Here is a 12,400-nt window from a genome sequence, read left to right as displayed (position 1 = left end):
GACTTGAGAGCCTTCCAGGCACCAGGCACACTTAATGGCAGAGCTGTGTACACAGAAGAGGCTGAGAGCTGAGCCTCAGCCCCCTCCCCCCATTTCAAATCAACCAGCTGGTTTCCATAGATGTCGGGGGTTTTCTTTTTTGTTTTTTTTGTTTGTTTGTTTTTTTCACACAGGCTTCTGCTTCTAGAAAGAGAACCAAACAAGATGTTCCTACACCCTCCAGCCACGGAAACTGCCTAGCTTACTTCACAGATGTGGAAAACACTGGCGTGCAAAGGTGAAGCGCCCCCAAGGGTGCAAGGGACACGCATTCATTCACAAATGTGCCCTGAGTGCCAACTATGTGCCGGGCAAAGTGGTTACAGAGCTGGCCTTGGACTGCAGTCTGAAAACAAAATCCTGTCCAGACTATTGCTTCCATATGCGGGCGTTCCTACACCAGGGCACGCTGACGGACAAGTGCTTCCTTCCTGAGAAGAGCTGGCACTGGTCTCTCTGTGTGTGCCGCCAGTTTACCCAGCAGTGAGAGTCATGTACACTTTTTGTGACGGAAACTTTCACGCACACACACGAGCAGCAAGAACAAGTAAAGGCCCCCACACCTTCCTCATTAAGCCTCAACAATTATGGGGTGCCAATCTCGCTTCATCTGTAAAGTGATCTCCCCGCTCTTCCCCAGAGCCCCAGCTGCCTCATTTGGAAGTAAATCCCAGTTACCATAATGTCATAATGGGAGTAATTCTGCAAGTGCAAGCCACTCAGAGACAGAAAACAGAGAATTATGCAAAAGTCGGCTTCTTTGCTAATGAGTGAGGAACTTGGATTCTTCTGATGCCTACATCGTTTTCTCAATCTGCGTAAAAACAGGATTTTATACCTAAAAATACTTTCGGCTTTAACAGGACCCAAGAGCAGTTTTTATATGTGGGAATTAACTTTGGCTATAGAGATACTTGGGATTTCAACACACAGAGTCAAGCTCAGAGCAATAGATGCAGGCTCCTTTCTACACATGGTCAGACAGCACATTCTAGTAAACATGGCCTTCACAAACTTGTGTGCCTGTTGAGCTGGTGCAAAACCAAACTAATAAAAACATAATGAATTCTTGGATGCGTCTAACCTGGGGGAGCGTGGATTGTAACGCAGAGAAAACTGAACTGGAAGCGGTTCTGGCTAAGCAGTGTGGGGTTACCCACTTTAAAATGCAATGAAGACACTTCTTACCCTGACAGTTCTGAAATTGGCAGCGTCATCCACCCCATTAACTTTGGCCGAGTCCAGACTCAGATAGTTGTATCTGCTGAAATCCCGCTTGAGCTTAAGCTTGTCTGTGGAGTCATGCAATACAAATTGATACGTTACTTTAATAAATGTATTCTTCTTCCCAACTGCACTTTTTACCCTTCAGAGAAAATGACTTTCATATTATGTAACACATCAATAATAAAGAACTGATGCACAAAGATCAATAGCAGTGTTCTCCTAAACACACTTTTGTTACTGTTGCACATTTATTATTACTGGAAAATATTGTAATGTAGGATGGCTAAACACAAGGGAGTGGAAAATGTCACTCATATAAATTGGCTTTGGACTCCTACAAATTGTTATGATATATCTCAAGAGGTGGTAAGACAGGGTGTAGACTGATCGTTCTGTGATTCTTTGGAGGACGCTACTGGCCCTCACAGGCACTCGTTAGATCAGTAGATTGCGGGTCTAGATATCAGAACAATCCTCCTTGATTTTCCTTTTCATGTGTTTGCTAATATATACCTAGTGGGTAATTCGGTGTGTTTGAGTGTGCATTTGTTGATTATTAGAGAGCATGGTGATGAGGATTAATTTTCATTGTCAACTGAATTTAGATGACCTAAGACACCTCTAGGTGTTTTGAGAGAGGCTTAACAGAGAGCGGACACACTGGCTATGTGGGTGGCACCATCCACGGGGCCCAGAGTGAGCCTGTGAACACCAGTGTTCACCTCACTGTGCTGCTGGCTGCCCAGACACAGCGTGTCCACTACTACAAGTGTGAATGCTGCTGTCACCTGTGGCCCCTGGACCCCTGGAACCCTGAGCCAAACCAACCTTCCTGCCCCTACCTGGCTTCTTCCTAAAGGATGTAGTCACAGAACTAAGTAACGAGCAGAGCGTGTCTCCCTGAGTGTGACCGACTTTTCCTAGCTTTTCCTCTTTGAGCGGTTTGATGGGGTCTGATAGCTACTGCATAATTTCCTTGCGAACTTGTATTAACTCTCTAACAGAATTGAAAGTCAGATTGTTAACTCTTGTATGGCTGCCAACATCTTCCCTCTGACTTTAAAAATTATTACACTAATTTGTTTACTGTACATGTGTGAGTGCATGTATGTATATACATGCCTTTGTATCATGGTAAGGGTGTAGAGGTCAGGACAACACGTGGGAGTTGGCTCTTTCTTTAAACCATGTTGAGTCCAGGAGATGAAACTCAGGTCATCAGGCTTGGAGGCAAGTGCCTTTACCCACTGAGCCATCTGGCCCATCCCATTCCCCGTGGTTTTTAAATCCTCATTTAGAAAATTCTCATATAAAATTCTCACACTGCCAATTTTCTCTCCTTAAGCACTAGTCCTCGTTTTGATTTTACATTTGTGAGAGGCCCTTCCCCACCGTAAGGCTCCCCTGCCACATCTGAGGTGTATGGCTCGGTCCCTTGAGAGATACAGAACTATAAAGAAATGCTGGGGTGAGGCAGAAGCAAACAGAACAAAGTGTCGGCGGGGGAAACATGCGGAGAGCGTGGCTGTGGAGAATGCTTCAGAAGACGCTGCAGCATAAGAAGCAAACGGAGACACGGACTTACGGAGCAGCTCCTCGGAGGCTCCAGACAGCAGCTGATAGAACACATGGAAGTTTCTTTCACCTCTTGGCTGCTTAACAACACGAGATTTCTCCAAAAGATCTAAAAGGAAAAAAATGAAGAAAATTAAACTGTAGTTTATTTTATTTTATTTATTTATTCATTTTTTATTCATTCATTCATTCATTCATTCATTCATTCATTTATTTATTTTGGTTTTTCAAGACAGGGTTTCTCTGTGTAGCTTTGGAGCCTGTCCTGGATCTCACTCTGTGGACCAGGCTGGCCTTGAACTCACAGAGATCCGCCTGCCTCTGCCTCTGCTTCCCAAGTGCTGGGATTAAAGGTGTGCACCACCAATGCCTTCTCAAGTTTTTAGTGGTCATATTAAAGCCATATAATGTAATGTTACACATGTAAGCAACAAAGTGCATCCGTTCAGATTCCATAGTAATTATAATGTTACAAAACAAGCTGCCAGCTTCTGTGTGTCAGTGCTCCTTGGACAGTGTCTTGTTTTAGTAGGCATCATCACACAGCTGAGCACCCAGGCAGGGGCATGGCTGGAACCTGGATCTGAGATCAGACCATTTGATAAGGCGTGGCTTCCAGGCTCCACATATGCACTTCACCTTTTGGAAGAATCAGAGTGGGTTTTCTAGAGCATCAACATTTTAGGACGCCAGATACTTTTTCGTCTCTTAGACTTCAGGTCTCATCAAGTTTTCACACTTTGACCCAGAAATGAGTCCCTGAGACAGAACCACAGACAGCAGTCTCCTCCTGCCTGGAGTCCTGCTAACCCCTCACCAGAGACACAAAGAGTGTCTGAGCTCTGCTGGCAAGAGCTAACTTTAAAATGCATCCTTATAAATTTATAAATTTATAAAGCACTGTGGCAATGACATTCTACACCACTGGTTCTCTTTACTAATATTGCCGATACACTGTGTCCTAAACACACAGAAACCCAAATGTTATTTAACTGGGCGTGAGGTTAAAAGGAAGGCTCCTGAGGAATGTTCATTGATGTTCTTCATTTGTATTTGTAGCATCTATAAAATCATTTTGAGGATGCAGGGTGGGGAGAATTTAACAATGTAGCCACAGTAAATGGGAAATCTAGAGTGTTCTAAATACATTAGGTTGTTTATAAGAATGAAGAGATGGAATGTAAGACCTATACTAAGCCAACTAGAAAAAGAACAAAATATTTAAGCACAAAAAACAAAAAACCACTAGAAATGAGATACTGCAGATATTTTATGTTCATCTACAGCTGTCACAAGACTCGGGAGAATGTGATGTCCCCAAACTGTGGTGACGAATAGTAAAAACTTGACATTTAGGGAGGAAGAGAGAGGGGGTAAAAAGCGAAAACACAAATCAACACAACTCAGGTGTAAAGCAGCATATAATAGTCCCCATCTCTAAAGAAGTGAAATCCACACAATTAACACATATACATGAGCACAGAAAGAGAAATAGGTAGAAATACAGTATGGTTTTACCTCCCAAGTGCCCAAGCTTCGAAAAGACCCTCTAACAGTACTGTACAACTCTGGGAACAAAGAGGCCGGGGCAGATTCCTCACAGAGGAGCTAATCCTCCAAGGAAATCCCCGCGCCTAGGAGGAAGCAACTGACCACAAGAGAAATACAAACAAGGGCTGTATTCTGCTTTGTCCATTCACACACAAATTCCTTCCGTGGAATCACCACCCACGGAGCACCAGGAACTCTTGGGGAACCAGCGAACACGAAGGCCTTCTTCCTCTTGGCTGGGGAGTCGCACGTGTCAGTGACTGCGCCACACAAACCAGCACAACCATCTTTTGGGGTGAGATGAGAAGGTGGACGGTCGGGGAGATGGTTCAGCGGGTGGAGCCCTTGCTGAGCATGTACGTGGACCAGAGTTCAGATATCCAGAATCCAAGTAAAACCAAGATGTGGCAGGGCGTGTCTGTGCCAGGAGAACCCCCCAAGTCCCATGAGTCAGCTGCCTGGGACTGCATCAGTGACTGTGACGCCCCGCCTCAAACAAAAGCGAGGACCAACACCCAGAATCTTCTGACCGCTACACGGGCACCATGACACATGCGTGACAGAAAAAGTGAGGACGAAGAAGGCAGAGTAAACTCCAGGCTTTTTCAGACCCCTAAAAGCCCTGCCACACCCCATAAGCGCTGGGCACCTCCCAAGCCGGCTCCTCGCCTAACAGTAACGGTGGCACCTTAGTCATGGAGACAAACGTTTAAATCATTTCCCATGCTTCAAGACATAAAAGAATACCTTCAGAAAGCACGTGACACACGGGCCGTGATGTGCAACTGCAACACACTACCTGGCCTGGCATTTGGCCCCTTTGAAAATGTTCAGTGGCTGTGAATGTAGAGGCACAGGGCTGTCAGATTCTGCAATGGCTGTGGGATTCATGGCAGTTCCCATCAGTGAGTTAAAGGCCAACAATGTGACTAAGAATGTTGACTGAATGGACTTCTTGACCCACAAATGTATTGATCCGGTTAGTAAGTAATGATAACCATATTCAAACATGACTCATAGCATGTGTTTAAAAGGAAAGGTACAACAGGGAAGTAGAGGCAGGATTTCAACCCCCTTTGCATTTCTGAGCATACGAAGCCCTGACTGTCCCCTCTGAGGTTGACTCTGTCACCTCCACTTTATAGATGAGAAAAATGAGGCTCATTCCACACTAACAAGAACTTGAACCCAGAGCTTTGGTTACTGGAGTTCATGTTTAGTTAGGCTCTGTAATCTTTCGAGGGTGGAGTGGGGTGGTGGATGTAAAACGCCGAAGCGTTTGGAAAATGCCGGACTTTATAGGAAATCCATGAATTCACTAAGCAGCTCTCTCACAAAATGAGGAAGCTTTTATTACAAAGCAGTTGAAGGTTTTACTACTTACAATGCTTACTCTATTACCCCAGAGCCTAGTTCAGGTTCTTTATGACTTTTCTTGGAAGTCATAAGCTTCCAGGTAGAAAAGTAATTAGAGAAGATGTTTGCCCTCAAATAATTCACTAACACATGAAACCATTCCCTGTTGGTGTTTTGTGCTAAATGTGCATGCACCAACATAATCAAACAGCATGAAGCCATATCAAATAATTACTCAAAGCAGAGACTATAAACTCATTTCACTGTAGGGACTTCTCACCTGACCACGGTAATTTACTTAAATGTGCCCTGAATGAAGCGGAAGCAGAAACCCCGGCAAAGCTCTTCTCCGCCTGTGGAGCTTCTGCGAAGGGCCCTGGCTGGGTCTCTGTTGGGGAGATCTAGAGGAGTTGTGACTAGATGCCAGATCTTTGGTGCAGCTGACATGTGAGAATCTCCAGACAGCCTGATGCAGCTGCATCTCAAGATGAAACATTCAACATAAATTCACATTCTAAAGAGATAAACTTATTAAGCCATACAGGAATAGGGACAAAGAAACCCTGGACCAGAACTTGCCCCCCCCCCCCAACAGCCATCACCAACTGATTACTAACAAAATAACCCGGTCTTCACTTGAGGGGCTTTCTACTTTTGAAATGTAACCAGCTAATTCCCAAGATGTACATACATGTGCCTGCCTGCCCACCTCTTAGATCACTTTTCCAAGGCAAGCATCCATGATTGCACTCACTGGAAGATGAAGGCTCTTTAAAACAGGCAAGAGAATTAAAATGAGTAAAAAGAATGGAAGGGTTGGGAAGAAGAAAACAAAAACTCGCATTACCCTGGGGCAAAATGAATGGATTAGATAGTCTGGGAAAAATGTTGTTTTATACACCATCTCTCTCCCAGGAAAAGCAGCAGCCCTGAATGGAAAGGTAGACGCTGTTGGTACTGTCCTCAGTAGTCCCTCACCTCCACTGTCCTCGGTGTCCCCTCACCTCCACTGTCCTCGGTGTCCCTCACCCCCACTGTCCTCGGTGTCCCCTCACCTCCACTGTCCTTGGTGTCCCCTCACCTCCACTGTCCTCGGTGTCCCTCACCCCCACTGTCCTCAGTGTCCCCTCACCCCCACTGTCCTCGGTGTCCCCTCACCTCCACTGTCCTCAGTAGTCCCTCACCTCCACTGTCCTCGGTGTCCCCTCACCTCCACTGTCCTCAGTGTCCCTCACCTCCACTGTCCTCAGTAGTCCCTCACCTCCACTGTCTTCGGTGTCCCCTCACCCCCACTGTCCCTCGGTGTCCCCTCACCTCCACTGTCCTCGGTGTCCCTCACCCCCACTGTCCTTGGTGTCCCCTCACCCCCCACTGTCCTTGGTGTCCCCTCACCCCCACTGTCCTTGGTGTCCCCTCACCCCCACTATCCTCGGTGTCCCCTCACCTCCACTGTCCTCGGTGTCCCCTCATCCCCACTGTCCTCAGTGTCCCTCACCCCCACTGTCCTCGGTGTCCCCTCACCCCCACTGTCCTCGGTGTCCCCTCACCTCCACTGTCCTCAGTGTCCCTCACCCCCACTGTCCTTGGTGTCCCCTCACCCCCACTGTCCTTGGTGTCCCCTCACCCCCACTGTCCTCAGAGGTCCCTCACCTCCACTATCCTCGGTGTCCCCTCACCTCCACTGTCCTCGGTGTCCCCTCATCCCCACTGTCCTCAGTGTCCCTCACCCCCACTGTCCTCGGTGTCCCTCACCCCCACTGTCCTCGGTGTCCCCTCACCCCCACTGTCCTCGGTGTCCCCTCACCCCCACTGTCCTCGGTGTCCCCTCACCCCCACTGTCCTCAGAGGTCCCTCACCTCCACTGTCCTCGGTGTCCCCTCACCCCTACTAAAGTGCTTGGAGTCCCTCCCTTCCAGTCACTGCCCAGATGGACAGGAGGGAAAGGTTTTATTTGTAACTGTCCATCCAAACCATGAGATGTTTAGAAGTTAAGGAAAAAAATTAAATTCTTACCAGAGGTTGCCATTACAGTTAGGTCAATAAAGAGTATTTTAAAAAAAAGGAAACAAATAAGCGGTCAAGTTCTTGATGAAGGCCTGTGAAGACTCATCTGTCTCTTTTTACCAGCCAGGATAATACTGCAAGCCCATGACTCAGAATGTGACTGCCCCAGAGACCCCACACCGTCCCTCGGTGGTCCAAAGATGACCGCTGGAGAACATCTCAGACTTGTATCTAATGGACTTATGCCTCATCGTTGCAGCAAACGGGCCTGCTTATAATTAACTGTCAGTACTATTAAGATTTTAACCATTTTTCTTCCTGTCTTAGACAATTACTACACCTCCCCTCCAGCTACCCAATAACTAGGAATTACTGAGCAGAATTTAATATTTTCACTGGAAAATCCTAAATATGAACGTAGGTTTACCTCCCTATTAGGGCATAAATTTTAAATCAATACTACCCTTTTAAAAATGTGAATACTGGAGACTGGTACCCAGGACTCACGGAAGAGCTGGTGGGCACAGCTGGATGCTTGTAATTTTATCTAAGGCGGCAGAAGCCCCCCCCCCCCGCTGACAAGCAAGACTAGCCATGTTGGTGAAATTGAGAGACACTGTATCAATGAGTAAGGTGGAGGCCAGTTGAGGGTGACTACTGACACACACACACACACACACACACACACACACACACACACACCACATACGCACATAGAGAAAATGATCAAAATGTGAATAAACCCAGCCTAGTTTTACAAACAAGATAACATTCTATCCTAACTTTTTAATGATTTGTGTCTAAAGAAGGCACATTAAAAGCAGATACTATTTACTGGGGGTTAAAGATTTACCAGCTACCAAGGATTGATTCCTCTATAGTCATGATTCTTACCTGTGGGTCACGACCCATTTGGCAAGCCTCTATCTCCAAAAATATTTACATTACGATTCACAACAGTAGCATTACAGTTATGAAGTAGCACAAAAATAATTTTATGGTTGAGGGGGTCACCACAACATTAGGAACTATATTAAAGGGTCGCAGCGTTAGGAAGGTTGAGAAACACTGATCTACAGTGTTCTCCAAATCCATCTCATGCATACTGTGTCAAGAAACAAGTTAGACCAGTTTCCTTAAGAATGAATTGGATTGGGCAGTGAACTCCTAATCAATGATTTGCCATCAATAAAATCAAAGCTGTGATACAAAAGAAAAAAGCTATAAATCTCACACATTGTAAAAAAGTAAAATCATGTTCCATGTCCTACAAACTATACCACACAGAGGTTAAACAATACACCGCGAGGGAGACAACACACGAAAACAGGAAACGACTGTACCATAAATTCAAAAGAAATGTGTGAGAAAAGCACGATTCCATCTCTGGGCCAGTTCATTTTCTGTCCTTCATTTCTCTCCAGAGGAGGCTCCCCAGAGAAAGTCCCTAGCCTCACTCAGTCACTTCATCACGCCTCCTCAGGACGGGAGGAGGGACACCAGAGTAAAGTCTGGGCATGAGGTGCATGTACATGGACGGGGCCCTTCTGGGTTCTCCTACACGATGCCTTTGTTCTGATTCGGTCCAGTGAGACAGATGGGGCAATGGCCACAAGGAGAAGCCATGACCACTTATGTCAGTGGCACTAAGTTGACCTCCAGCTGCCAGAGGGCTGCCAGTACACCTCTGTGTCCAGGTGCCAAGCTGAAAGCTACTCTACTCTCTTCAACCTCGCCTTGAACAGTCACAGAGCCTTCTCTTTTCCAGTTGGATTTCCATGTTCAAAATGCCTTCATGGGTTGATTGGGACTGTGTAAAAAGGCACCTTAAATCTCAGGCTTAAAGCATTGAGGAGTTCTGGTCTGAGCCTAGCACGGCTGATCGCCCTGGGCTTGCTCCTGCCTCTCTGGGTGATACCTGATAGACATATACTGGGCAGCTCATTCCATGACCCTCTTCTGTCCCAAACAGATGCTTGTACATGCTATAGTGAAGAAAGAGTCCAGAAACAGCAAAGGCAAACTCCACTAGGCAGCCAGTTTCCAGGTCTGGCTAGGCTCCCCTTTATAATTGTTCCACAGACTGCAAACCTCATGGCCAAGCCCTGAGTCAACGAGAATGGGACAATCAAAAGGTGTGGACACAGAATGAGAGTTTACTGTGGCCATTCTTGGAAATCTATCCAATTGTGGCTGTTAAAATAAAATTGCTGAGTCATAAAATGGCTTAGAGGGAAAAAGGGCAAGCCACCATGCCCGGAAACTTGAGTTCCATCCTCAGGATACACACAGTACAACTCCCCCATGCTGTCTGCCATGTGAGCATGTAAAACAGTAAAAAGAAACTGGGGTTCAGCTTGGTGGTAGAGTGCATAAGCATAAGTCCTAAATTCAATCCCCAGTATTACCAAAAAATAAAATATATAGATAAAATTATCCACTGAATCTGGGGTTTTTCAAAAGCACAAAATTACATGTGATATTCAGTGTGTGTGTGGGGGGGAGGTGTATGTGTGTGGTGTGTGTGTGTGTGTTATGTGTGGTGTGTGTATGTGGGTGTGTGGGGGGGGGTGTGGGGCATGTGTATGTGGGGGTGTGTGTATGTGTAGTGTGTGTATGTGGGGTGTGGGGTATGTGTAGGCGTGTGTATGTGGGGTGTGTGTATGTGGGGTGTGTGTATGTGTGTGTGTGGGTGTGTGTGGGGTGTGTATGTGTGGTGTGTGTATGTAAGGTGTGTGTGTATGTGGGGTGTGTGTATATGTGGGGTGTGTGTATATGTGTGGTGTGTGTAGGTGTGTATATGTGTGGTGTGTGTAGGTGTGTATATGTGGGGTGTGTGTGTATGTGGGGTGTGTGGGTGTGGGGGGAGGTGGGGAGTATATATGTGGGGGTGTGTGTTGCATGGTATCAGATTTATTTAGTTTCTGGTTATTCGGCAATAAACAGGTTGTCTCTGTGCTTACAGGATATATATTTGGTGAAAGGCTATATAGACAATAAACAAATTGATATTTAATAGTGGAAACTAAACATTTATTGAGGGTTTACTATGTGCCAGGCACCACAACAAACACTTTATAGAGCTAATAAATCACCGATCCTGGCCCAGCCTGACAAATGAGTCTCACTCCAAGGGTGAAGACACAGAGAACTTCAGCAACTTGCTGTCTCTGTATAGACACCAGTGATCATATGGAAAACCAGTAAGAGCTGTGCTCATGAAGCCAAGACCCCAAATCATGACAATGACAACCAGGGCTGCCTGCATTCCTCCTGACACCCAACTGGGGTGAGGGCAGCCGGAGATTTCACCTCAGAGGGTTCACTTGAAATTGGAACCTGTTTTCAGAGCAGATTCCCCTTTGTGCTATTCTATGAGCAGATAAAAACCCTTGAGATTTAGATTATATCTTCCCACAGTCTAAATTGCTTCTAAGCACCACAGATTTAAGAAGGTGCCTGGGAGTATTATAAAAGAAAGATGAAGAAAACTGTTTTCTCAAAGGTTCCAGTTTATAACACCATGACACAACCTTCTAACATAAGCACTTTAGCATGTAACCAACAAGCCTTAACCAACTAGGAGAAATGCCACTCCAGGTTATGGAGCATCTGCATACGCTTCCGTGTTTTATCTTCTCTACCCAAGAAAGCATTTGCCACCTCCCATTCTAATTATGGGTCCTTCCCAAGGACGCTGCCCTCGGGGACCTGTAACTTTCAAATGTGTTCCGGACTGAGATTTTATTGCACACCTCTTTATGGGAGAGGGAGATGAGTTGGTGGCCTGTGCTTCCTACTTCCTGGGTATACAACTGTCTAGAGAGTACTTATACCTCTGGGGTAATCATTTTAGCCAGTAACAATCTGTGCTCTTCCTAGGGGCTGCTGGGAAAGGAAGCAATGTATGTCTTCTACAAAAAAGCAAAACTGCTCTTCTCCGGCCTCCAAGAAGCTAACTTGTCATGGTCTGGCGGGAACTCCAGGGGATTTACCCACTGATTTCCATGCATTGAGGTCAGCCTGGCAGCTGCCATGACCACCATGAGTCAGCCTGGTCTACATGGAATGAAATTTCCTGTCCCACCACGAATGTGCGCCTTTCCTCCTAAAGCAAAGGGTATTCTTAAATACCAGGGTGTTTCCATTTCACAAAGTTCAATATAATTTCCTTGTGGGAACGAATGGTAACCAAGACCATATGAAATTCATTCACAGATGTATTCATCTTAATGGAAGTGTTTAGTAGTATTTATTCTCCATGGATACTGTAAGACTCTTCTGATTCTTATGTCAGGGATACATTTCTGTTTAAAATTTGAACTTCAAATTTAAACCCAAAGTTATTTTCTCAGACTACTAATGAAGTAGCTCCTAATGATCTTCACAGAATCCTCAAGAACAGTACTGATTAAATCATTCCAGAATGCTCAGCTCCAATTTCTGTAGTGAAGGGATGAACCTAACGCTACCACTGATGTCATAACTAGTTACTGCCATAACTGGCATTAATAATGCGATAACTAGAGTTAATCTGACCTATAAAAAGAAGGCACTAAAGATTTATAGACAGCTTGCAGAATTAAAATTAATTGTTCATGAAAATGGTGGTCTTCAACTTGAGCCACCCCCTTTCCTAGACAGCTCT

General features: G+C 45.6%; 1 protein-coding gene across 8 annotated transcripts in view; it reads right to left on the bottom strand.

Moving 5' to 3' along the window:
* Positions 1-12,400, bottom strand: part of Myo1b (myosin IB) — a 174,415-nt gene that overhangs the window by 53,248 nt on the left and 108,767 nt on the right. For all 8 annotated transcript variants that reach the window (XM_036172931.1, XM_036172926.1, XM_036172929.1 and 5 more), the window contains 2 exons: positions 2,852-2,950; positions 1,228-1,331 (listed from right to left, as the gene is read on the bottom strand). In XM_036172931.1, the coding sequence (XP_036028824.1) occupies positions 1,228-1,331; positions 2,852-2,950 (203 nt within the window). The remainder of the gene's footprint in view (positions 1-1,227; positions 1,332-2,851; positions 2,951-12,400) is intronic.

The sequence above is a fragment of the Onychomys torridus genome, chromosome 23 (assembly GCF_903995425.1).
Source record: "Onychomys torridus chromosome 23, mOncTor1.1, whole genome shotgun sequence".
Taxonomy (NCBI): Eukaryota; Metazoa; Chordata; class Mammalia; order Rodentia; family Cricetidae; genus Onychomys; species Onychomys torridus.
This window is presented reverse-complemented; position numbering and strand designations above follow the sequence as displayed.